At 46.5% G+C, this 22,211-nt stretch overlaps 1 protein-coding gene across 1 annotated transcript; it reads left to right on the top strand.

Annotated features, from left to right (window-relative positions):
* The first annotated feature begins 6 nt into the window (after nt 1-6).
* On the top strand, nt 7-21,861 carry LOC116507625 (pantetheinase-like). Its single transcript, XM_032215900.1, has 7 exons — nt 7-267; nt 366-496; nt 9,295-9,487; nt 9,941-10,235; nt 13,081-13,454; nt 17,055-17,225; nt 21,648-21,861. The coding sequence occupies exons 1-7, from the start codon at nt 55-57 to the stop codon at nt 21,765-21,767; spliced, it is 1,497 nt and encodes a 498-aa protein (XP_032071791.1). The 5' UTR covers nt 7-54; the 3' UTR covers nt 21,768-21,861.
* The last annotated feature ends 350 nt before the right edge of the window (nt 21,862-22,211 follow it).

Genomic DNA, 22,211 nt, shown 5'->3' with positions numbered 1-22,211 from the left:
CTAAACAGACTTCCCATTTGGTATCAGTCTGAGCCAGAATCTGGCTCTGCAAGCATGGTTGCCTTCCAGCCTCACTTTTGGGTTGTCTTCCTGACTGGGGCTATTCTTGGGGCCTCTGCTGTGGAAACATTCCTTGCTGCCGTCTATGAGCATGCTGTTATACTTACAGGACCCACCCCCAAACTTGTCTCTCCAGAAGAAGCCCTGAACTTAATGAACAGAAATCTAGACATCTTAGAAGAAGCCATCAAGACAGCTGCTGAACAGGTACAACAGATGCAGGGATAGTAAGTTCCACCTTCTTTGTTCTTGGAAGCAGTGGAGTCTCTTAACTGAACTGGCATTCTTCTCTTTTCTTTTTGTAGGGAGCCCGTATCATTGTGACCTCTGAAGATGGCATTTATGGGTGGGTCTTTACTCGGGAAACAATTTATCCTTATCTTGAGGATATACCAGATCCTGAAATAAACTGGATTCCATGCAATGATCCAGAAAGGTAATCTCATCAAATCTAAGTAGAATCTCCTTGAAGGTAGAGAGTCACTTTGACTAGTGTGATTGGTTGCATATAAATTTAATAAATGAGCTTGATATACAAAGTAGTATAATGAGTCTTGGTTACTTCTCCATTCTTATAGTGAACTAACAGTGGGTTTTTCTAATGCTTTTGTACGCATACAACAGTGATTCCAATTTGTATTTGTACTGTAAGGGTAGAATTATCGTTGGTTGGATAATTAAGAATTGCCACACAACTTTATTTACCTCATATATAAAATATTATATTATGCTTTTCTTGGATTTTGTTTGAATAAAATTCCACATGCAATTAGAAAATGCTGTTAAAATGTGAGTTTTGCCAGTGATTCCTGGTGAAATTTGATTTTTCATTTTATAAAAACCTTTCTGAATTTAATTTATTAAAGCTGGGTTCTTTGGGAAGTATATTGCCATGATTAAACAAGTCTCTGAGAGAAAATGTTCATACACATTTTGCGGATTTCTTTTATTAGTTTATGTTGAGAATTATGGAGTTCTAAAAATATTGTTCCAGACTGAATTGTTAAGTAAACTTGCCTCTCCATATTTCTGTCACTAGGTGGCAATATAGCAATAGCTTTCCCCATGTAATGTAGTTATATTTTAAATTCCTTGTTTTATTGCGCTTTTGTATATCTGAGAGCACAATTCTCTGTAAAAAATCAAGTTAATTTCCTTTGGGGAAGTGCTGCCCTGTCTGAATATTATGACCCAAGCATATACAGAGCTAAAAAAATGTTTTCTGAACAAACAACATTCCTTTCTTGGTGGAATTCACCTTATGCCTGCGATATCCCATCCAGCCCGTAGACAACAGATCAGGATCCACTGGACTTCTGGATTGACTCTGGGTTGAAATATGTGGATATTATCAGCAGAGATGTTAGCCCCACTAGGTAGACCAGACCATCAAATCAACTCCGCAAGAAAGTTTAGGATACTTTAATTCAGGGGTGTCAAATTTGTGCCCATGGGCCGAGTGCGTCACATGCTGGCCATGCCCACCCTTGGTTTTGCAAAGCGGGGGGGAGTCCTGATATGTCACGTGACACCGCTGTGATGATGCGGGTGTGGCACCCCTGCTTTAATTGATACTGGCTATAATAATAGAATCTTGCAAATCTAATTGATCTGTACCACCTTCCTCTTCTTTCACTCCAGTGCAGTGGGGATATCTGCTTATACAATTTCCAGATATCATCTGGACATTCTGATGAAAAATATTTCATCCCCTTTTGCCTAAGCAACAGCTTCTGCCTAGCTTCATCAAGTTTATCTTCATTACTTTCCATACCACTGATTCAATCCAAAGCAATGGGTAGCCACTTCCAAGAATTTTATGGAAGTATGGGTGATATGGACCATCTTTAAACTGAGCAAACTTCTGTTCCCTGCCACCCACCAACTGCCGTTACCTACTTAGAACAGATCAGAATTATTGTAGAGAAATACTCCGAACTCTTTCAGCCAATCAAAAGGATCCCATGTTCAATGGAATCAAACCAGAAGTTGTTTGGGAAAGGGCATATTTTCCCAGTCTACGTTTTGAAAAATGTCATCCACCAAAACAATTGAACCTTTCTCCCTCTGATGCCCTGGTCTGAACTGAGATGTGTAAGGAGTCCAAACAATTTATTCCCTTTAGGTAGGGGTGAAATTCAGCAGGTTCTGACAGGTTCTAGAGAACTGGTAGGGGAAATTTTATGTAGTTCATAGTACCGGCAAATACCCCTTCTGGCTGGCCCCAGAGTGGGGTGGGCATGGAAATTTTGCAATATCCTTCCTCCAGGAGTGGGGACGGAATGGTGATTTTGTAGCATTCTTCCCCTGCCACACCCACCAAGCCACGCCCACAGAATTGGTAGTAAAAAAAATTAAAATTCACCACTGCCTTTAGGGCACTCTGTAATTCAAGTCCTACCACGTTTCCAGCAGTCTTTCCTAGAAAAAAGTGTGGGACAGTAATTGTCCAGTATAGCTGAACCCAGAGAAGTTCTTTTCATCAGGGGCCAATCCACTGCCATCTTCATCTTGATGAGTAATATGATCCCCTCTCCTAATGGGGTATCGATACCTCCTAGACCCAGCTGCTCCTCCCTCCCCAGCCTCCTGAAGAAGCTAAAAGGACTGTTTATCCAAGCCAGAGTGTTAAATATTCATTAAGTAGTTTACATACAGTTCCTAAAAGGGGCTGGCAACAACTCTACTGTGTCCTGATTGGCTAGGACGCAGTAGAGGCTGTTGCTAGCCGCAAGTCTTCTCTGATTGGCCGGGGTACTGCGTCAGCGGTTGCTGCCCAGTACCCGGCCACTGATTGGTTAAAGAAATAGATACTTTAGATATAAATACCTTGGCGCGATGTGTTCGTATTTGAATCGCTGTCACTTCGTTCGTAGTTCTAATAAATCTGTTCTAGTTGGAAACCCTGGCTTCTGCGTCGTCCCTTCCTCCAGAATTCAAAACTGGCGACGAGGATGGGATCCAGCAATTCCCGCAGTGCCTAGGGTAATAGCGAGAGAAGACGCTTAGCCAGCCGTCCGAGCCACAACCTCAGCCGGCACGCAAACGCTGGTGGAAGCCAAGAATTTTTTTTTCTGTTCAATTCTTCTCTCCGCTCCGTGCCACATCCTGCCACCATGGCATCGGCACTACCACCTTTTGCTCCTTTCGGTTCAGCCGGAGAAACCTGGGAGGGGTTCATGGAACGCTTTGAGTGTTATCTCATTGCGTCCAAGAACCACGGCCAACCCGAAGAGGAGAAGTGTAGTTTTTTCCTGTCCTGCTGCGGACCTGCGATGTTTGCCTCAGCCAGAGCCCTGGCCACCCCGAGGCCAGCCTACAAGCTGGGGTGGGACAACTTAATGGCGAAGCTTAAAAGCCACTGCGCTCCCACTCCATCGAAAATCGCACGCCGATTCGCATTCCGCCGCCGAGTGCAGAAGCCGTATGAATCAATTAGCCAATTCCTAGAATCGCTGCGAACAACGGCCGCTCAGTGCGATTTTTCCAACTTAGAAGAAAATTTGGTGGAGCAGTTCGTCTGTGGAGTGCGCGATGTCAACCTGCGAAGCCGTATGTTCCGCCATCAGGACATCACCTTACTCCAGGCCGTGGAGACTGCCAGAGCAGCCGAGCTCTCTGAGCAGTCCACGGCCGATATCGAGCAGCTACAAGTGGCTTCGCCTACCCAGACGCCTGCTGGCCCTCCATCGCAAACGAGCCTGGTCGATGAAATGCCACCCCCGGAGAACCCATCTGATGAAATCGTGGGGCAGCTTAGGGCACAGCCGAAACGCAAACCTCAACCGCAGTCGGCTGCACCTCCGGCAGCCAGCGCTCCTTGCCGTGGCTGTGGCGGTCGCCATGCCCGCACAGCCTGCCCTTTCCACAACACGATCTGCCGCCATTGCAACGGGCAAGGGCACATCGCTCGAGTTTGCCGGGCCTCTCTGCCTGCCCCATCCTTCCTGCAACCCGCTGTCCAGCCCCAAGCGCAGCCACGCCGCCAACCGCCACGGCCCGCTCGGCGGGCTGAAGTCTGCTACACCATCTATCAGCCGCAAGCCTCTGACTGCTCTGTTAGCCAGGCCTCCGCCGGAGCCCGGAAGGTCGCTACCTCGGTCCAGCTGGAAGGTCAGCATTGCCGGATGGAGGTGGACTCCGGCTCCTCCCGTTCTCTGCTGTCCTGGGCTCTTTTCTCCCGCCTCTGCCCCACGGTCTCCCAAAGCCAGCTCCTGCCTGCTGAGACCACCTTAAGGGACTATCAGGGGAACCTCATCCCCACCTTAGGCTCTTTCCCCATTTCTGTCTCGTATGGCCCCTTCAAGGGGAAATTGCCCATACTGGTAGTTAAAAATTCCCTCCCTGCCCTCTTAGGCCTGGATTGGTTCCCTGCCCTGGGTCTGTCAATAGGGGGGGGTGCACCGGGTTGTCTCTTCCTCCCTAGAAAGCGTCCTGGTGGAATTCGCGGACGTTTTTGACGGCCAGCTAGGCTGTTATAAAGGCACCCCCATATCCCTCAGCCTCGACCCCCAGGTTGCTCCAATTCGGCTTAAGGCCCGCAGGGTGCCTTTTGCCTTAAGGGCCAAGGTCGACGCCGAGCTTGATAAGCTCCTGGCGCAGGGAGTCATCGAACCCGTAGATCACTCTCGCTGGGAGACCCCCATCGTTCTCCCAATCAAGCCGGTCGGGTCAGTGAGGATCTGCGCCGACTACAAGTCAACGATCAACCTGGCCCTTCAGGCAAACCCCTATCCAGTCCCTGTAGTGCAACACCTGCTCCATTCCCTGGGGCAGGGTTGCACATTTGCCAAACTGGATATGGCACAGGCCTATCAACAGCTCCCGGTGGATGACGATGCGGCGGCTGCCCAAACCATCGTCACCCATCGTGGGGCTTTTCGTTGCCGCCGCCTTCAATTCGGCGTTTCCGTGGCCCCGGGGATCTTCCAGAGCCTCATGGAGCGACTGCTCCATGGGCTCCCAGGTGTGGTCCCATACTTCGATGATGTTCTGATCGCTGCAGCCAGCCGCTCAGAACTCATCGAGGTACTAAGGAAGGTCCTCCTACGTTTTAGGGGCGCGGGTCTAAAATTAAAGCGCAGCAAATGTTTGTTTGCTGTTCCTAGGGTGGAATTCTTGGGCTTCTTGATTGATGCCCAAGGCATCCACCCCACGCCATCCAAAGTGGCTGCCATCAGAAACGCCCCTGCGCCCACCTCCAAGGCAGAGCTGCAAGCGTTTCTGGGACTTCTTAACTTCTACGCTCCTTTCATACCGCACAAGGCGTCACTAGCCGAGCCGCTGCATCGGTTGCTCGACCGATCCGCGGCCTGGCGCTGGGGGAGCTGCGAAGCGCATGCGTTCGCGGCTGTCAAAGAGACGCTGACGTCATCGGCAGTCCTGATTCAGTATAATGACAGGCTGCCGCTGACGCTCGCGTGTGACGCCTCCCCTTTTGGTCTAGGGGCGGTCCTGAGCCATGTCCTCCCAAATGGCTCGGAGGCCCCTGTGGCCTTTTACTCCCGGACACTCTCCTCAGCGGAGCGCAACTACAGCCAGATAGACAAGGAGGCTCTGGCTGCAGTGTCCGGGGTTAAGAGCTTCCACGACTACCTCTACGGTCGGCCTTTTACACTTGTCACTGACCACAAGCCTCTCCTTGGGCTTCTGGCAGGCGACAAGCCGACCCCCCCATCCTCTCCCCCCGCATGGACGGAGTTTCTCGCAGCGTATTCGTATACGCTGCTCTACCGTCCAGGCAAGCAGCTGGGGCACGCAGATGCCCTCAGCCGCTGCCCGTTGCCGGAGACTGACACCGCCCCCATGCCAGCCCTCTCCGTCCTCTCTATAGCGTCTTCCGGCCTCCCCATTTCGGCCGCGGACGTCGCGGCCTACACCAAGGCCGATCCAATTCTCTCCCAAGTCTGCTCTTGGGTCTTGAGAGGATGGCCTACGGACAAGGTGGCTGATGGCTTCCGGCCCTTTAAGGCCCAGCAAGCTGAGCTCTCCCTCCACGGGGGATGCCTCATTTGGGGGGATCGGGTTGTGATCCCTGCCGAGCTTCGGCCAAAAGTCCTGTCTCTGCTCCACAAGGACCACCCAGGCATAGCGCGCATGAAGGCATTGGCCCGCAGCTATGTCTGGTGGCCTCTGCTGGACACAGAGATAGCGGCCTACGTAGGCCGCTGCACCGCCTGTCAACTATCTAGGCCAAACCCCCCAGCCGGGCCTGCTCGAGAGTGGGAGGCTCCGAGAGGCCCGTGGTCGCGCCTCCACGTAGATTTCGCCGGTCCCTTCCACGGTCAGACCTTCTTGATCGTGGTGGATGCCTACTCTCGGTGGGTGGAATTGGTCCTCATGTCCTCCACCACAGCCGAGAGTACGGTCAGGGCCCTCCGGAGGTTGTTCGCAACCCACGGGTTGCCGGACGTCCTCGTTTTCGATAACGGCCCTCAATTTACCTCCACCACGTTTCAAGCGTTCTTGGCCGAGCAAGGGATCCGGCATGCGCCTACAGCACCGTACCACCCGGCCAGCAATGGCCGGGCAGAACGGGTGGTCCGTTCAGCGAAGGAGGCACTGGGCCGCATGGACCGGGGCGACTGGCAGTCGAGGGTGGCGGCTTACTTGCTGAGCCAACATTCCACCCCCTGCCCAACGACCAACAAAAGCCCCGCGGAGCTCTTGATGGGCCGGCGCCTGCGGACCCCCCTGGATAGGCTCCATCCACTCTATTCGGGGGAACAGCCGTGCAACCTGGGGGTTCCCCCTTCCCGTTCCTTTACACCGGGGGATCTAGTGTGGGTTCGATCTTTCACAGGAGAGCCCAAGTGGGTGCCAGCCGTTGTTATTGCCCTGACCGGTCCCTGTTCTTTCAGGGTCGGACTGGCCAATGGATCCGAGTGGAGGCGCCACTTGGATCAGTTAAGGAGGCGCCTCCCAATGGAGTCCGGAGAGTCTAACATTCAAAGTCCAGGCAACAGGACCGTACAACATCCAAGTTCTCAACCACAGGCCTTCACACATCCAGGCCTGGCCTACCGATCCACTCCGGACAGGGACGACTCCGCAGACAGATCTCAAACCGACAAGACTCAGCAATGGGCCTTCCCAGATTCAGGCCCGTCCTACCCCAGCGCCCCCTGTTGGGAAGCTCCACAAACTACTCAAGCCACCGCGGGGTGTTTCCCATTGGACACTCCTACCCCCATTGACTTCCCTCCAATGCCCTACGCTACCGTCGTCGACGCGCCACCCCGGCCCAGCCTACCTTTGGTGGTGAGCCCACCTTCTGGGCCTTTCCAAGATGGCGTCGCTCGGAGCTCCACTCCCTTCGGGGAGGAGCTACCACGAGCAGGTCCTCCTCCGCCGACAACTGCTGGAGAAATGAGAAGATCTGGGCGGGTCCGGCGCCGCCCCGCCTATCTAAAGGACTACGCATGCGCCATCACGGGCATGCGCAGATCTGGGGGGAAGGGGTGTTAAATATTCATTAAGTAGTTTACATACAGTTCCTAAAAGGGGCTGGCAACAACTCTACTGTGTCCTGATTGGCTAGGACGCAGTAGAGGCTGTTGCTAGCCACAAGTCTTCTCTGATTGGCCGGGGTACTGCGTCAGCTGTCAGCGTTGCTGCCCAGTACCCGGCCACTGATTGGTTAAAGAAATAGATACTTTAGATATAAATACCTTGGCGCGATGTGTTCGTATTTGAATCGCTGTCACTTCGTTCGTAGTTCTAATAAATCTGTTCTAGTTGGAAACCCTGGCTTCTGCGTCGTCCCTTCCTCCAGAATTCAAAACAGAGGTAACAGAGCTCACAAGAGAACATCCTATCTGCTTCATGATGGGGTAAAACAAATCCCTACCCAGGCACAGTCAAGAATTCAGTGAATTTGAGTCACTTTATTAATATAAGGTTATAGTAACACAACAGCAGACACTCCCTGTTTTGCACGGTTAGTCACTTACAGGCAGTGATGTGCTGCTGAATGTTTAAGAACCAGTTCTACTGGCTTCATCACCACTGCCAAACCCCTAACTGTGAAACAGCTGATTGGCACTCTAGGCATGGTGGCTGTGTGCCAAATTGGCTCAAAAGAAAAATTCCAGATACAAAACAGCTTCAGCACACCACTGTTACAATCCAAGCTGTATGGCACTAGTGAAACTCAACAACCTTCAAAAAAAAAACCCAGCTTGTCACCATTGTATCATTTACAGGGAAATATTTTATAGATAATATTAAGGAAAAGGTTGCCCTCAGTCAAGATGAGTAACTGAAGCTCAACAATTTGGATGAATATTTATAGCAAGGTCACAGCAGTTCTGTCTTAGGGCTGTCAGGAATGTTATGATATTAGTTAACTCTAGAATTCTGGTCAGCTGTGTCACCCAGAACAGGAGTGAAATACTACTGGTTCGGACTGGAGAACCAGTAGCATTTTGTACTACAGGTAGCAAAGCGAACCATAGCAGACTTCAGAGCATTTCACCCCTGACCCAGAAATATGGGTCTTGTAACTCTCAGGAATTCCTCCATCAGGACGGCCTGATGACTGAGACTAGAAATTCTCAGAATTGCCAATCTAGAATTACTGGCAGGCTAATGCAATGTTTCACCCAGTTAAAGATCATGATGAGAGTTTTAGTAGTATGTAGAATAATGTATACACTGTAAAATAATATACAAGCCTCAATCTTGATATATGTTATGAAGACACAAACAAAATATGTATCAGGCCACAGATAATAAATTTGTCTCTTCTTTTGGGGTCACTTTTCTAGCCACTACTAATATATTGATAGTAAGACGTCCATATATCATTTTTGCTTAATGTTTCCTTGAAAATATGTTATTCATTTCTGCTTACTCAAAAAAAAATCTCTTAAAGGCTTTTAATACTTCTGAACAAAAGTATTTGTAGAATCAGAGGCTTTCATCAAAATGAAAACCAGCAATTGCATGATATAAGCTCCAGCCCTTTGATCCAGGCATGCAATATTAAGATGCAAAGGGGGCAAAATGTGCACCATGATGGTACAGTGCTGTTTTCATCATTTATCCTGCTGACTTCTCCCACCTGCTCCTTCTGAATCAATCAGCATTTAAATTTCTCCCTTCCTTCCTTCCTTATCCCAGCTCGGCAAGAATGCATTTACCAAGCTAGTATGTCTGCACTGTGGATCGATCTACCCGGTTTCTAGTTCCTGGATACTGCCTTTCTCATTCAATTCTTCCTTTCCATTTTAGGTTTGGATTTAACCCAGTGCAGAAAAGGCTTAGTTGCATGGCAAAGAATTATGGCATCTATGTGGTTGCCAATATGGGCGACAAAAAACCGTGCAACTCCAGTGATCCTAAGTGTCCCAGTGATGGACGCTATCAGTACAATACCAATGTTGTTTATGATTCAGAAGGAAAGTTTCTGGCCCGTTATCACAAGGTAACTATTATTAGGATGACTAATATAGGCTTCAAATGTTGTAATGTCCATTAGTTGCTATCTAAACATGGTAGCCCTATCAGTCAGACAATCCTCTGTGTAAACACAGTACAAAATTCAAAGTAATACTGCTGTATTTGAATTAAAAGAAACATATACTCTCACCTGACATTTCCATAAAAGCTTCAAGGAGCAAGAATTGCTCCAAGTGCTACTTGAAGCATGAAACATTCAGTGGCTAACTTCTTCATTTTGAGAATATAAAATCCAGGTATTCTCAAGACCTTAGTTTTCACTGATTGATTCTTTTATAACATTGTAAAGGAAAGCAATAACTATCTACTAGAAAAACATCAGCATCACATGTGTTCATCCTTGTTTTTATGGGAATAATTTTCTTCTAATGATATAAATTGTCTTTCTCTCTCTCTCCGCTCCCCTTTTTATAAACAGTACAACCTTTTTGCCTCAGAAATCCACTTCAATTTTGCGAAGGAGCCACAGTTTGTCAACTTCAACACCTCCTTTGGGAAGTTTGGTGTTTTCACTTGCGCTGATATGCTTAACTTTCGTGAACCTGCCATCTCATTGGTGGAAAAATTCAAGGTGGACACCATCCTTTTTCCGACTGCTTGGTTAAATACTCTACCCCTTTTGTCTGCTGTTCAATATTACTCAGCCTGGGCAATGGGAATGCGTGTGAATGTCCTTGCGGCTAATATACACAAACCCAGTTTGGACATTACTGGTAACTACAATCTTTATATGCTTGGTTTAAAATTAGATCTTAATATGTGTAATGTGTATAAATGAATACATACTAACGACTGGGTTCACATGTCATAGAAAATCATAAGGTGGTTTGTTTGTCTTACTTTACATCTTGTTTGCCTTCAGCTTTAAAGCTTTGGAACCATATTTAGCATTTAGAAGAAGCATTTTTTTTCCAGTACTGCACATGTGCGCATAGCACGTCCCTGAACGAACTGGCAGTGGCAGCAGTTGGAACCCACCCCTGATATAATGTATAGGCAAACACAGTGGAAAACAAAATGTATTATTGCTGATGAGCATTCCAAGGTCTGTAAAATAAGGACCCAGATTTTGGGGGGCAATAGGTTGACTTTGTAAAACCACTTAGAGAGGGCTGTAAAGCACTATGAAGCGGTATATAAGTCTAAGTGCTATTGCAGTTGCTATTTTAATGATGAGAGATAGTGGGTTATATTTGATTTGGTGGCAGGTTTAATGTGCTTAGTTTTATAGTTTTAATATGGCTATTATGCTGTTTTAACTTTTAATTGGGAGCCGCCCAGAGTTGGTTATTAGATGGGCGGCTATATAAATGAATTAAATAAATAAAACATAGCAAAATATTGAAATGGGAAAATAGCAAGTTGGAAGTGACTCAGCATAATACGATAGAGACCATGTTGACCGAATGTAAAGAATAAAAAGGGAAGTGAGTCAGCACAATAGGAACAAAGTCAGAAGAACACAGAGAGGGAGGAACTGGAAGAAAAGGGTTTAAATTCACTCCTGTTTTATAAAAATCCTGCCTGCCTGATTGTTAAATAATTGCATTTGAAAATTACTCTAGCCAAATCTAAATTATGAACATGCCAAGATGATTTTGGTGTCAAAACTTAAGTAATTCAGTCATCTACGAACAATCTCCTGGTGGATCCAACTCTTAATTCATTATTTGTTTTAGATAGGGCAATTGCATGTAAAGAGGGATCATACAAACATGGATAAGTCTAGGACCTTTTTTGTAGGGTGTTTATTATTATTAGTTTATTATTAAGGTTCATTATGTATCACTCCTATAGTAAAATATAGAACCACTATAAAAACTGTGTTTCTGATTTTTATCAGCCACAGGGATAAAATCCAATGGCTCAATTAGAGGAGTCTATAAAAGCTATACAAAAATAAATTCAGGGACTGGCTAAAGCTGTGAAACAAAAAATTAGATGGACAAAAAAAATGATTTTTAAAAAACTTTTTAAAACTCTGCTTTTAAAATTATTCCAGGAGAATCAGAAAGCTGACAAAAACAGACAGGGGTGGGTTGCTGGTGGCGTTACTGCCGGTTTGCTTGGTTCACATGCACACCCGTTGCACATTGCTTGTGCATGCATAATTTCCTGTAAATTGTTCTGCGCATGCACAGACCATTATAAAATGACTAAAAAGCAACAAGGGAACCGGTTCGGGGGTATGGCCAGCCTGCTGTCCCTATCGGTTCGGCGACTCAGTCACAATTTCCACTACCGGTAGCAACCCACCTCTGATGCCAGACCACAGTACTTTTGAAGTTAGCATTAACATATTATTTCCTGAAATCTGGCTATGTGAATTTCTAGGTATCTGGAATTATTGCTCCACAGATAGTTCTTGTGACTTTTCTGTATCCATTTGGATACACAGGAGAGATTCACAAGTGGCTTTCTTCAAAGGCATTTCATTAGTCCTCACTTACCAACCACTCTTTCAACAACCGTTTGAAGTTGATGCTGAATGGTGCTGGAAAAAGTGAAAATTCAACTGGTCTTCGAATTTGTGGCCATTGCAGCATCCCCACAATTTCATGATCACAATTTGGATATTTGATAACTGGCTGCCAATTACAATGTTGCAGAGAACTGTGGTCATGTGATCACCATTTACCCCATTCCCTTCTGCCCTCCTGAAAGCAAAGTCAATGGGGAAGCCAGAAGGAGATCACATAGTGATCACATGAGGTCACACCTAACAACCACTTAAGGTAAAGGTAAAGGTTCCCGTCGCACATATGTGCTAGTTATTCCTGACACTAGGGGGCGGTGCTTATTTCCATTTCAAAGCCAAAGAGCCAGTGCTGTCCGAAGAGTATCTCCGTGGTCATGTGGGCAGCATGACTAAACACTTAAGGTGCATGGAATGCTGTTACTTTCCCACCAAAGATGATCCCTATTTTTTCTACTTGCATTTTTTACGTGCTTTTGAACTGCTAGGTTGGCAGAAGCTGGCACAAGTAAAAGGGCCTCTCTCTCTCCGTTACATGGCACTAGAGATTCGAACTGCTGAACTGCCAACCTTTTAATCGACAAGGTCAGCATCTTAGCCACTGAGCCACTGGGTCCCTTTTAACAACCACCTAGCATTTGTTTAATGATCACAGCTGGAACTGATAAACCAATATAGATTGGCACAGGCACGAGACATTTCACTTTATGACTGCATCACCTTAGCAACAGACTTTCTGGCCCCATCATCTGTCAGTAAGTGAGGACTACCTGCATTCTTTTTGCTATTCCTTCTATGAGGGACACCAAGATGCCGCTTCAGATGCAGGATGAAGTTGAACAGATGTTTAAGAGACAGATTTCTGAACTGATCAGGATTCGAATTCTGACTCATCCATGTTCAAAATCCAGATCTCTTGTATTTACTCCCCAAGGGATGTATCTGAGTTTGTTTCTGGTTCAGCAAAATCTTCATAGGCCAGTTTCTAACAAGAACTTAACAAGCTGCATTCCAAATAACTTTTTTACCGTTGTGATCTACCGGTAGATGAACAGATCTGTCCATCTCTTTTGTCTTCACAGGGAGCGGCATTTTTACACCCAATGGCCCAAAGACGTATCACTTTGATATGGAAAGCCAGAGTGGCAAACTCTTGCTCGCAGAAATTGAGGCACGTCCCCGTCTTTCTCCCACCTACCTGCCAACTTTCAACTGGAGCTTGCATGCATCGGGGCTTCCACATTTCTCACCAGAGAGCCTAGTATTTCACAACAGTATCTATTTTGATAATTTCACCTTTACAGAACTAGCGCAGGAGGCAGGAAACTATACCGTCTGCCAGAAAAACCTCTGCTGTTATTTGAACTACAGTATGGCAGAGAAGCAAGAGGATGAAGTTTATGCTTTGGGTGTTTTTGATGGGCTTCATGTGATTGAAGGAGAATATTATTTGCAGGTAAGAGACTCAATGAGGCATGATGGGTTGTGGGACTTTCGTGTATGGAAGAGAGAAGAGCAGGGATCCATATCTGAACTGGACCAGGTGGTTATTCTGACTAGGGCATGTTGCCAACAGTTAGATTTTCAGATAAACTGTTCTTCTTATCAGCATCTTTACCACAGTGGAAGGCAGCAGGCTATTTAGAAAGTCAGCAAAAACCAAATGGCACATAAATAGTTTTGACGTTCAGCATCAGTATCTTCAGTATCACATGCCTGAAACATCTGCTTCGTTGCCTTAGGGTATGGCTGACCTCAATAAAATACTTTCTACTGAATGGAAGGGGAAAAAACTTTCTGTGATAAAGTATTTTCTATGAATTGAAGGGAACAAAAACCTTTCAGCTTGATAAAGCCATCAGGGCTACATATGCATAAACAACACCCCCCCCCCACGAAAGACTATTCTTCCATCTTTTCTCCATATTTATTTATTTGCCAGATTTGTATAGCTGCCAAAAGTGATTCTTTTGGCATAACAAAAGAATAACAATTTATGTTATGTTATGCTATGTTATGTTATGTTACGTTACGCTACACTATGCTATGCTATGGGCATAACAATCGGATGAAACCCATATATATATATATATATATATATATATATATATATATATATATATATATATATATATATATATATATATATATATATATAATATTATATTATATTTATTATTATATTATATTATATTATATATTATATTATATTTATTATATATTATATATATCAAAGAAGAGGCAGACATCGCGATCTCCAGAACTTAAAATATATTATCCACTTAGCTTTTGTTAGCCTCTGCTAACATAGTCAGAATGTAAAAATTAACATTGAAGAGATATTTGCCTTTATGTATCATTGATCAATTTGGCCATTGCGTGTGTTATGGGCCCATCCACCCGCCTCCCACCTGTAATTAGCTCTGTCGTTTTTACTTCAGACATGTTAATCGATGGAGGCTTAGCTACTGTTGCTTCCTCCATTATTGCACACAGCTTGGACTGCTCATCTCCATGAGCTGAGCTGTTCGATGTTAGTTTGGATGGTAGTTTTTACACTCTGATGATGTTAGCAGAGGCTAACGAAAGCTAAGTGGATAATATATTTTAAGTTCCGGAGATCGCAATATCTGTCTCTTCTTTTATAGCTATACCTGGAACTTGTGTCTTTAGGATAGTTCGATATATATACACATACACCAGTGACATGCTGTGAGGTTTATGGCTGGTGAGGCAAGCGGGCAAAAGCCTCCCTATGTTGCACACAGCGGCAGGGCGTTTGGACGCCCCGGCGCTGTGTCCTCCAAAGAGCGGGACGTGTCTATGGCGGACATGGTGCCGGGGCTTTAAAGCCCTGCTGCCATGTCCGCCATCCCGCTCTGTGGCAGACATGGCGCTGGGGCTTTAAAGGGCTTTAAAGCCCCAGTGCCGTGTCCGCCATAGAGCGGGATGATGGACATGGCAGCAGAGCTTTAAAGCCCTGGCGCTTTGTCCGCCATCCCGCTCTATGTGTCCGCCATAGAGGAAAAATTTCCTTAGACCAATGGAAGATTTTAAAAGCAGAGAGGACCTATGGAAAGCTTCAAAGAATCAATGCTGGATGGAACCAAAGCCGCCCTGCTGCCCCGGCGCTAGAGGCAAAAGTCGCCCTGCCGCTATGTCCAAAAGCCCTGCCGGCCGATATTTCCCACATAAAAAATAAAGTGCCAGCCCACATGTCAGCAGAGGCAGGTAAAACACACACACACAAACACACACAAATTACTTACACTAATACAATTACTTACAAATTACATTAATTTTGAATTCCTCCCACTCCCTCCGACCCACATACCTTTTCCAGCTGTGTCACAGAGGATTTCAACTCTGCTCTTGTCTGCCATGATGAAAGTGTAAAAAAGGTAAAAAGAAAAAGGCAAGAGCTGCTGAAGTAAGGCTGAATTAGCTGCTGCCAGGGAGGCGAGAGAACCATGTGCCTCATCTACATAAGGAATTTTTCGGCTTTTAACCCTTGCTTAACTCTGCTCAAGTGATCATAAAGATAGACTGAGGCACGTGGTTCTCTCGCCTCCTCCTGTAGATAGCACTTTTTTAGAGGCTTTTTTAAACAGGTAAGCACTAAGCAGAGTCATCCACTGTGACTCTGGCAGCAACTACCTCAGCCTTTTCCCTTTTATTTTTTTTTCTTTTCATGATGACAGTGGTGAGGCCCTGCCTCCCGTGACTGCATGTCACTGATACGCACACATGCACACACACACACACACACACACACACACACACACACACACACACACACAAAATAGTATAAAAAAACAAATATAAAATTCCCCTAGGACAACCAAGGATAAAAATGACCGCCTCAAACAATGGAACCATTTAAGTAACTCTCTGGTTCCCTGGGAGCCTCAGGTCTAATGACATTAACTAGGTCTTAAGGACTTTCTGAAATGATGAGCCGGGCTGATATAATTGGGAAGAGGTGGTCCCTCAGATAACCAGGTCCCATGCCAAGGTGGGCTTTAAAGTTTAAGATCAACACCTTAAATTGGGCCTGGAAGCAAACTGACAACCAGTGCAGCTCACAGAGCTAGGGTGTAACATGTGCTCTTCTGGAAACACACATATTTTAGTTATAACCATTCTATGAGATAATTATAAAAGAGTGGTATATGGTGTATGACAGTTCTCCAGAACAATCATTTTCTAGGAAAAGGACTGAAATTAAAAAATGAACTATTCCTAATAGCTTCATTATACCTAAAAGAATCAGGGGGTCCTGAAAAGACTTGCTAGAGGAATATGGCGTACAACCTTTAAAGGACAGGTTACAAAAATACTGTATTTTTCAGAGTATAAGACGCACCTTTTTCCCTCAAAAAAGAGGGTGAAAATCTGGGTGTGTCTTATACACTGAATACAGCATTTTTGGCCTACTGAAACCCCGCCCCTTTGGAAAAATGGACGTGCAGAGAGTTTGGGAGGCTTGCAAAGTGCTCCTGAGGGATGGGGAGGGCCATTTTTACTTATTTTACCTAGCCCCCAGGAGCACTCTACAAGCCTCCCAAAGCTCTGCATGCCCCCCCCCCCAAATGAGGCATGCAGAAAGTTTGAGAGGCCTGCAGAGTGCAAAAACTTTTCTTTAATTTACCTCTTCAAAATCATGGTGCGTCTTATACTCCAGTGCATCTTATAAAAACACAATAATATTGAAGGGCTTGGTGTCAAATGATATTTGCTCGTTTACTCTTTTCTTTTTAGTTTTAGCAACCTCCTGAAAATAGACTACTCTATATTGCTTGAGGTTGTATAAATGGTATAGGGTTTCCTGCCTAGGCAGGGGTTTGCAGTTGAAGATCTCCAAGGTCCCTTCCAACTCTGCTATTGTATTGTATTAAATCCCCCGGGAATCTTTTCAACTGAAGAAATGGAAGTAAAAACAATGTTAATGCATAAGTGCTTAGTAGCAATGTAGATTGTTCCAGTTGTTGGGCAGTTATTCTTCATTTTGATTGACCCAATTCCATGTAAGCCTTTTTCCCCCCTCTGACTGTAGATCTGCACACTCCTGAAGTGTAACAACACAGATCCTAAGTCATGTGGCCAGCGAGTTGATACTGCTGCTACCAGGTTCAACTTCTTTTCCCTCAGTGGCTCATTTAACACTAATTATGTGTTTCCTGAAGTGCTACTCAGCGGGACCCAACTGGCTCCTGGAGAATTTAAGGTAAGTTTCAAACTTCAGCAAGCATATTGGCTTCTTGTGATATTTTTAGGTTAAGAAATAAGCTGCTTGAAAAATACATACACACAATGATGGGATTCAGCCAGTTCGCACCACTTCGGGAGAACCAGTTGTTAAGTTTCTGAGCAGTTTGGTGAACTGGTTGTTGGAAGAAATCATTAGGGCAGAGAAGCGGTTGTTAAATTATTTGAATCCCACTACTGCATACACAGTTACAAGAATGGTATTGTGATTATGTTAAAAGCATAGCTGCAATTTCACTAGTCTCTATGGAACAGAACAGAGTTGGGAGGTCTTCTAGTCCAACCCCCTGCTCAGGCAGGAAACCCTATACCTGTGATGGCGAAACTATAGCACACATGGCAGAGGTGGCATGCAGAGCCCTCTCTACTGGCCATCGCCCCAGGTCAGATCTCTGTGGTGTTTCTTTTGTGAGCTTCTGTTTCCCTGCAAACGACAAAAGAGAAGTTCATGAAAGAAAAAGACCTTACCCCTTGTTGCACTGCCTGTGTTGGGATGGCCTGCTTCCCGCTGGCCAGCTGGTCTTTGGGTCTCTGCTGCGCATGAGTGCAAGTCCATGGATGTCCACGCATGTCCAAGCAGGCACATGCAGGCACACATTCACATTCATGCATGCCCACACATGCACATGTTCACATACCTGCACATCTTTTAGTTTGAGCATGCGCATGTGCGCACTTTGGCTACTCAGTGTCTAAAAGGTTCGCCATCACTGCCCTATACCAGTTCAGACAAATGGTTGTGCAATCTCTTCTTAAAAACCTCCAGTGTCAGAGCACCACAACTTCCGGAGGCAAGTTGTTCCATGGATTAATTGTTCTAACTGTCAGGAAATTCTTCTTAGTTCTAGGTGCTTCTCTCCTTGATTAATTTCCACCCATTGCTTCTTGGCAACCGTTTTGTTTTAGTATCATTAGTTGACAAATCTGCCATGTGATTCATCTAATATACTATTTTCCCTCAGTGAAGAAGACTTGCACCCATTATATCCAGCAAGTAACCACTGGAAAACCAGTAGTGTGTTATGACCTAGATTGCCTAGGCAGTGGCAGACTTCAAAAGAGTCATTTATTGCTTTGTTAAATTCCACAGCAAACCACCCTATAAATTCCACCCCAAACTTCCCTGAAGGCAGCCACAAACAAAAGCCAGCAAACAACAAAACCAATTCACAAAGGCAAAGAGGAAGTCCAAAGATAAGCTGCAAGTTCATGGGACAAGGTCCAGAGTCAAGGTCCACACGGCAAGTCAAGTCAACAAGGCAAGACTCTGGCAGAAACATGAGTCAAGGTTGAGTTTTTCCAAGTCTGGGGGAGTGCATGCCAAAGCAAACAATTGTTCCCGACAAAGACAATCTCCCCCTGGCATTTGCTTAAGTCAACCCTAGCCAGGTATTCCTTGAGAGGAGGGGCAGGGGGACCTTTTCTGGAGCAGCTTGCAAACCTCTTTTGAGTTTGCCTCCGCTCTACTCTCCATCAGATCAAGTGGGGAAGGTGGCTGTTCCTCATCAGAGGGATTTGCTGTCTCTCATCACCACTGCCTGATCCTCCCCCATGTCTGTGAGGGCAGGCAGCTCCTGTTCGGTTAACCTACTTCCCCTAATGCCTGGGTGGCCCTGGGACAGCATTGTCCTCAGCCTGTGGCCTCTCCAAACATTCCAGAGAAATGCCATCCCCATCAGATAGTCCCAGTTCCAACTTCTCCTCCTCCTCTGAACTGGGATCCAATGGGGACAGTGACAGTGGTAGGTGAGGAACAGCTTTTCCTGGAAGGGGTGAGGGTTTCATCTAAAGCAGGCTACATTAGACTATCACTGAACCATCCCATTGACCTCCTGTCCCTGTTCTCTATGGTTGTATACTAAATTATTCAGCCAAGAAAGACAAACTGAGTCCCTATGTTCTTAATTTCTAAGCTTATAATAAAGAGAAGGTTTAACCATGTTCTGCTAGAGCCGAGGTGGCGCAGTGGTTAAATGCAGCACTGCAGGCTACTGCTAGATCAGCAGTTCAGCGGTTCAAATCTCACCGGCTCAGGGTTGACTCAGCCTTCCATCCTTCCGAGGTGGGTAAAATGAGGACCCGGATTGTTGGGGGCAATATGCTGACTCTCTGTAAACCGCTTAGAGAGGGCTGAAAGCCCTATGAAGCGGTATATAAGTCTACTGCTATTGCTATTGCAGGCGGTATGCCCGGTATGGGCGGGTGTACCGGAGTCTGCCCGGAGCACCGGATAGTGTTCCGGTACGGTGCTCCGGAGGGCCTACCCGCCCGCCCGAGCTCCTTACCTGTCTTTCAAGGTTTCTGCACTTCTGCGCCTGTGCGGGATGCGTACAACGCCTGCGTGATGCTCTGCTGAGCAGCTGGAGCATCACAGAGGCTTGCGGAGGCGGTAAGATACATGTGCGTGCTGTGTGCGTCCATATGGATGCCACCAGGCCCGTTCCAACTGTACCGATTAGAAAGGGATCCGGAACCCGCCAATGTGCTAGAGCAGTGGTCCCCAACCTTTTTATCGCCGCGGACCAGTCAGCCTTTGATAATTTTACCGTGGCCCGCTGAGCGCGCGCAGGGGTGGGGGGGCGTTGTTCTGCAGCGATCATGGCCCCCAGCCATTAATGTCTAAACTGCTGCAAGATATACTTAAATATTGATAAAATGTGAGGGGGTGTACTCACTTCTGTGATATCTATCCATCCATGTCTGTCTCTGTCTCTGTCTCTGTCTCTCTCTGTGTATGTATGTGTGTATGCGTGTATGTGTATATATCCTCTATCTATCTATCATCTATCTATCTATTTATCTATTTATCCATCCATCCATCCATCCCTCTCTATCTATCAATCACCTATCCACCATCTATCTATCTATTCTAGCTGGCTGGGCAATTTGGGGAGTTGAAGTCCAAAAGTGTTAAAGTTGCTGAGATTGAGAAATGAGGACGAAACAAAAGGGAAGAGAATGAAACAAGGTCGTAGAGAGAGATTGCAAAATGAAAGGGCAACTTCTCTTTTTATTTCCTTCCACCCCCACCACCCCCACCACCCCCACCATGCCTCTCTGGCAATTGGCTGCCCAGGAGGTGGGGAGGGGAAGATGTTTCACAGACAGCTGCCACCCGCCCATCTCTCTCTCTCTCTCTCTCCGCCTCCCCATCTGACCTCGGCTGCTCCACGGCGGAGACCCCAGAAGGCAAGCAAAAAAAAAAAAAAAAAGGGCTCAGGAGTGGGGGAAGAAAACAAACCCCATCACGTTCCTATCTGTGAAAGCTCCCCGCTCCCTTCCTGGGCAGCCAATTGCCAGAGAGGCAGTGTGTGTACGTGTGTGTGTGTGGGGGGGTTGGCAGCCCGCGGCGCGCCTAGTCCGCTGTGGAACGCGCTGCCACCCGCCCAGCGCTCTCTCTCTCTCTCTCTCTCTCTCCCCCCCCTCCAATCTCCCGCTTCTGCTTCGACTGGCCAGCAACTTGTCCCCGCTTGCCCGGGGACTGGCCTCTGATTGGCTGGCGGGGAGAAAGCCTCGCCAGGGAAAGAGGCGAGGACTCCGCGGTGATGTCATGGGGACGGCGCCCCCAGGTAGCGGCGAACCGAACGCGCTCCGTCTCCATGGGCTACCAAGGCGCCGGGCGGGCGGCCGGGGTGGGAGTGGGGTTTGGACCGGAGAGGCGGCTCTCGGGTTCGAGTCCCGGGGTTGATCTCAGGCTGCGCGTGTGGGTGAAGAGGCAGCAGGGATCATGGCCCCTGGCCGCTGCAGCGATCATGGCCCCCAGCCGCTGCGCGGCCCGGTGCCAGGTACTCCACGGCCCGGCACCGGTCCGCGGACCGGGGGTTGGGGACCACTGTGCTAGAGGACACTTCAATTGCCATCTAGAGTTCATGCTATAGTTTAGGCCTATACTGAGAATCAAAGATTAAACCCCTGAACCTCAAATCTGTCTTCATATTTGAGCTGAGTTCTGACCCTTGACCACTATGTGCTTATACTGTAATTTATGACAAAACATCTCTGCCAAACATCATCTGTAATTCTGGCCCCAAAAGTACCAGGGGCCAGAATCATAGAGGGCTCCAAACAAACCAGGCCATTTCCCCTCCAAGATCAGTGAGTAACCAGCTTTTATCTTTATTTGGACCAGGCAACAGTAGAAATTGATGAAACTGCAACTCAGTTGCAGTTTGAGTTTTGCAACTGAGTTTTGCAACTGAGTTTTGCAACTCAGATGGCAAGCTGCATAAGGCAAAAAATAAATAAAAAATCCTGATTGCGAGTTGCTGTGCTTAATTTTCAGTGATTAAGCTGTCTGTATTCTCAAGCACATTCCTTCTCCAATAAAAGGTTTTGCGCATGTGGTTTTTAAAGGTATACTTTTTTTTTATTTTACCTCCAGGTTTTGCCTGATGGACAGATGATAAGTGAGAAAGGCCTGTCAAAACCACTTTTAGTGGTAGCTCTTTTTGGAAGATGGTATGAAAAAGACTCTCCACACCCTACCTCCACCACACCATGAACCAGGCCTTTACTTTCATGTGATCAATATTATTCTGTGGTTTGAAAATATTAACCCTAGCATAGAAATTATGTCTATTTTCTAACAATTCTGGTAGCTAAACAAAATAACATTCTTTCTCAGAGAGTCAAGGCCACCGTGTCCTGCAGCTGTTTTGAGGTGACTGGGAGGCATCTCCAGTTTTGGATGGTGCTTGATTGGATCAGGTGATGGACATGTGGGTGCTGGGCAGGGATTTGAACTTTCTTTTGGGTGGGGAAAACCTGGAAACTTTCAGATTCAGGATTTCCCAGATGCGCCAATATGAGATCTCTAATAAAATGGAACTTTGAGGAAATCCAAGCTTCGGAGTCTTCTTTCATTGGGGGTGTTATTTGGAACCCTGACAAAAACTACTTCTGAAAGATGTGTGTTTAAAAGTTCAAAGACATTGGGACATTAAAG

Source organism: Thamnophis elegans, chromosome 4, assembly GCF_009769535.1.
Source record: "Thamnophis elegans isolate rThaEle1 chromosome 4, rThaEle1.pri, whole genome shotgun sequence".
Classification (NCBI taxonomy): domain Eukaryota; kingdom Metazoa; phylum Chordata; class Lepidosauria; order Squamata; family Colubridae; genus Thamnophis; species Thamnophis elegans.
This window is presented reverse-complemented; position numbering and strand designations above follow the sequence as displayed.

What these genes read in the sequence shown, in the direction of transcription:
- LOC116507625 (XM_032215900.1), top strand. Translation starts at nt 55, where the DNA reads ATGGTTGCCTTCCAGCCTCACTTTTGGGTTGTCTTCCTGACTGGGGCT. An exon ending in CCATGCAATGATCCAGAAAG is followed by an intron (nt 497 to 9,294) that starts GTAATCTCATCA and finishes TTTCCATTTTAG; the next exon opens with GTTTGGATTTAACCCAGTGC. An exon ending in ACCCAGTTTGGACATTACTG is followed by an intron (nt 10,236 to 13,080) that starts GTAACTACAATC and finishes TTGTCTTCACAG; the next exon opens with GGAGCGGCATTTTTACACCC.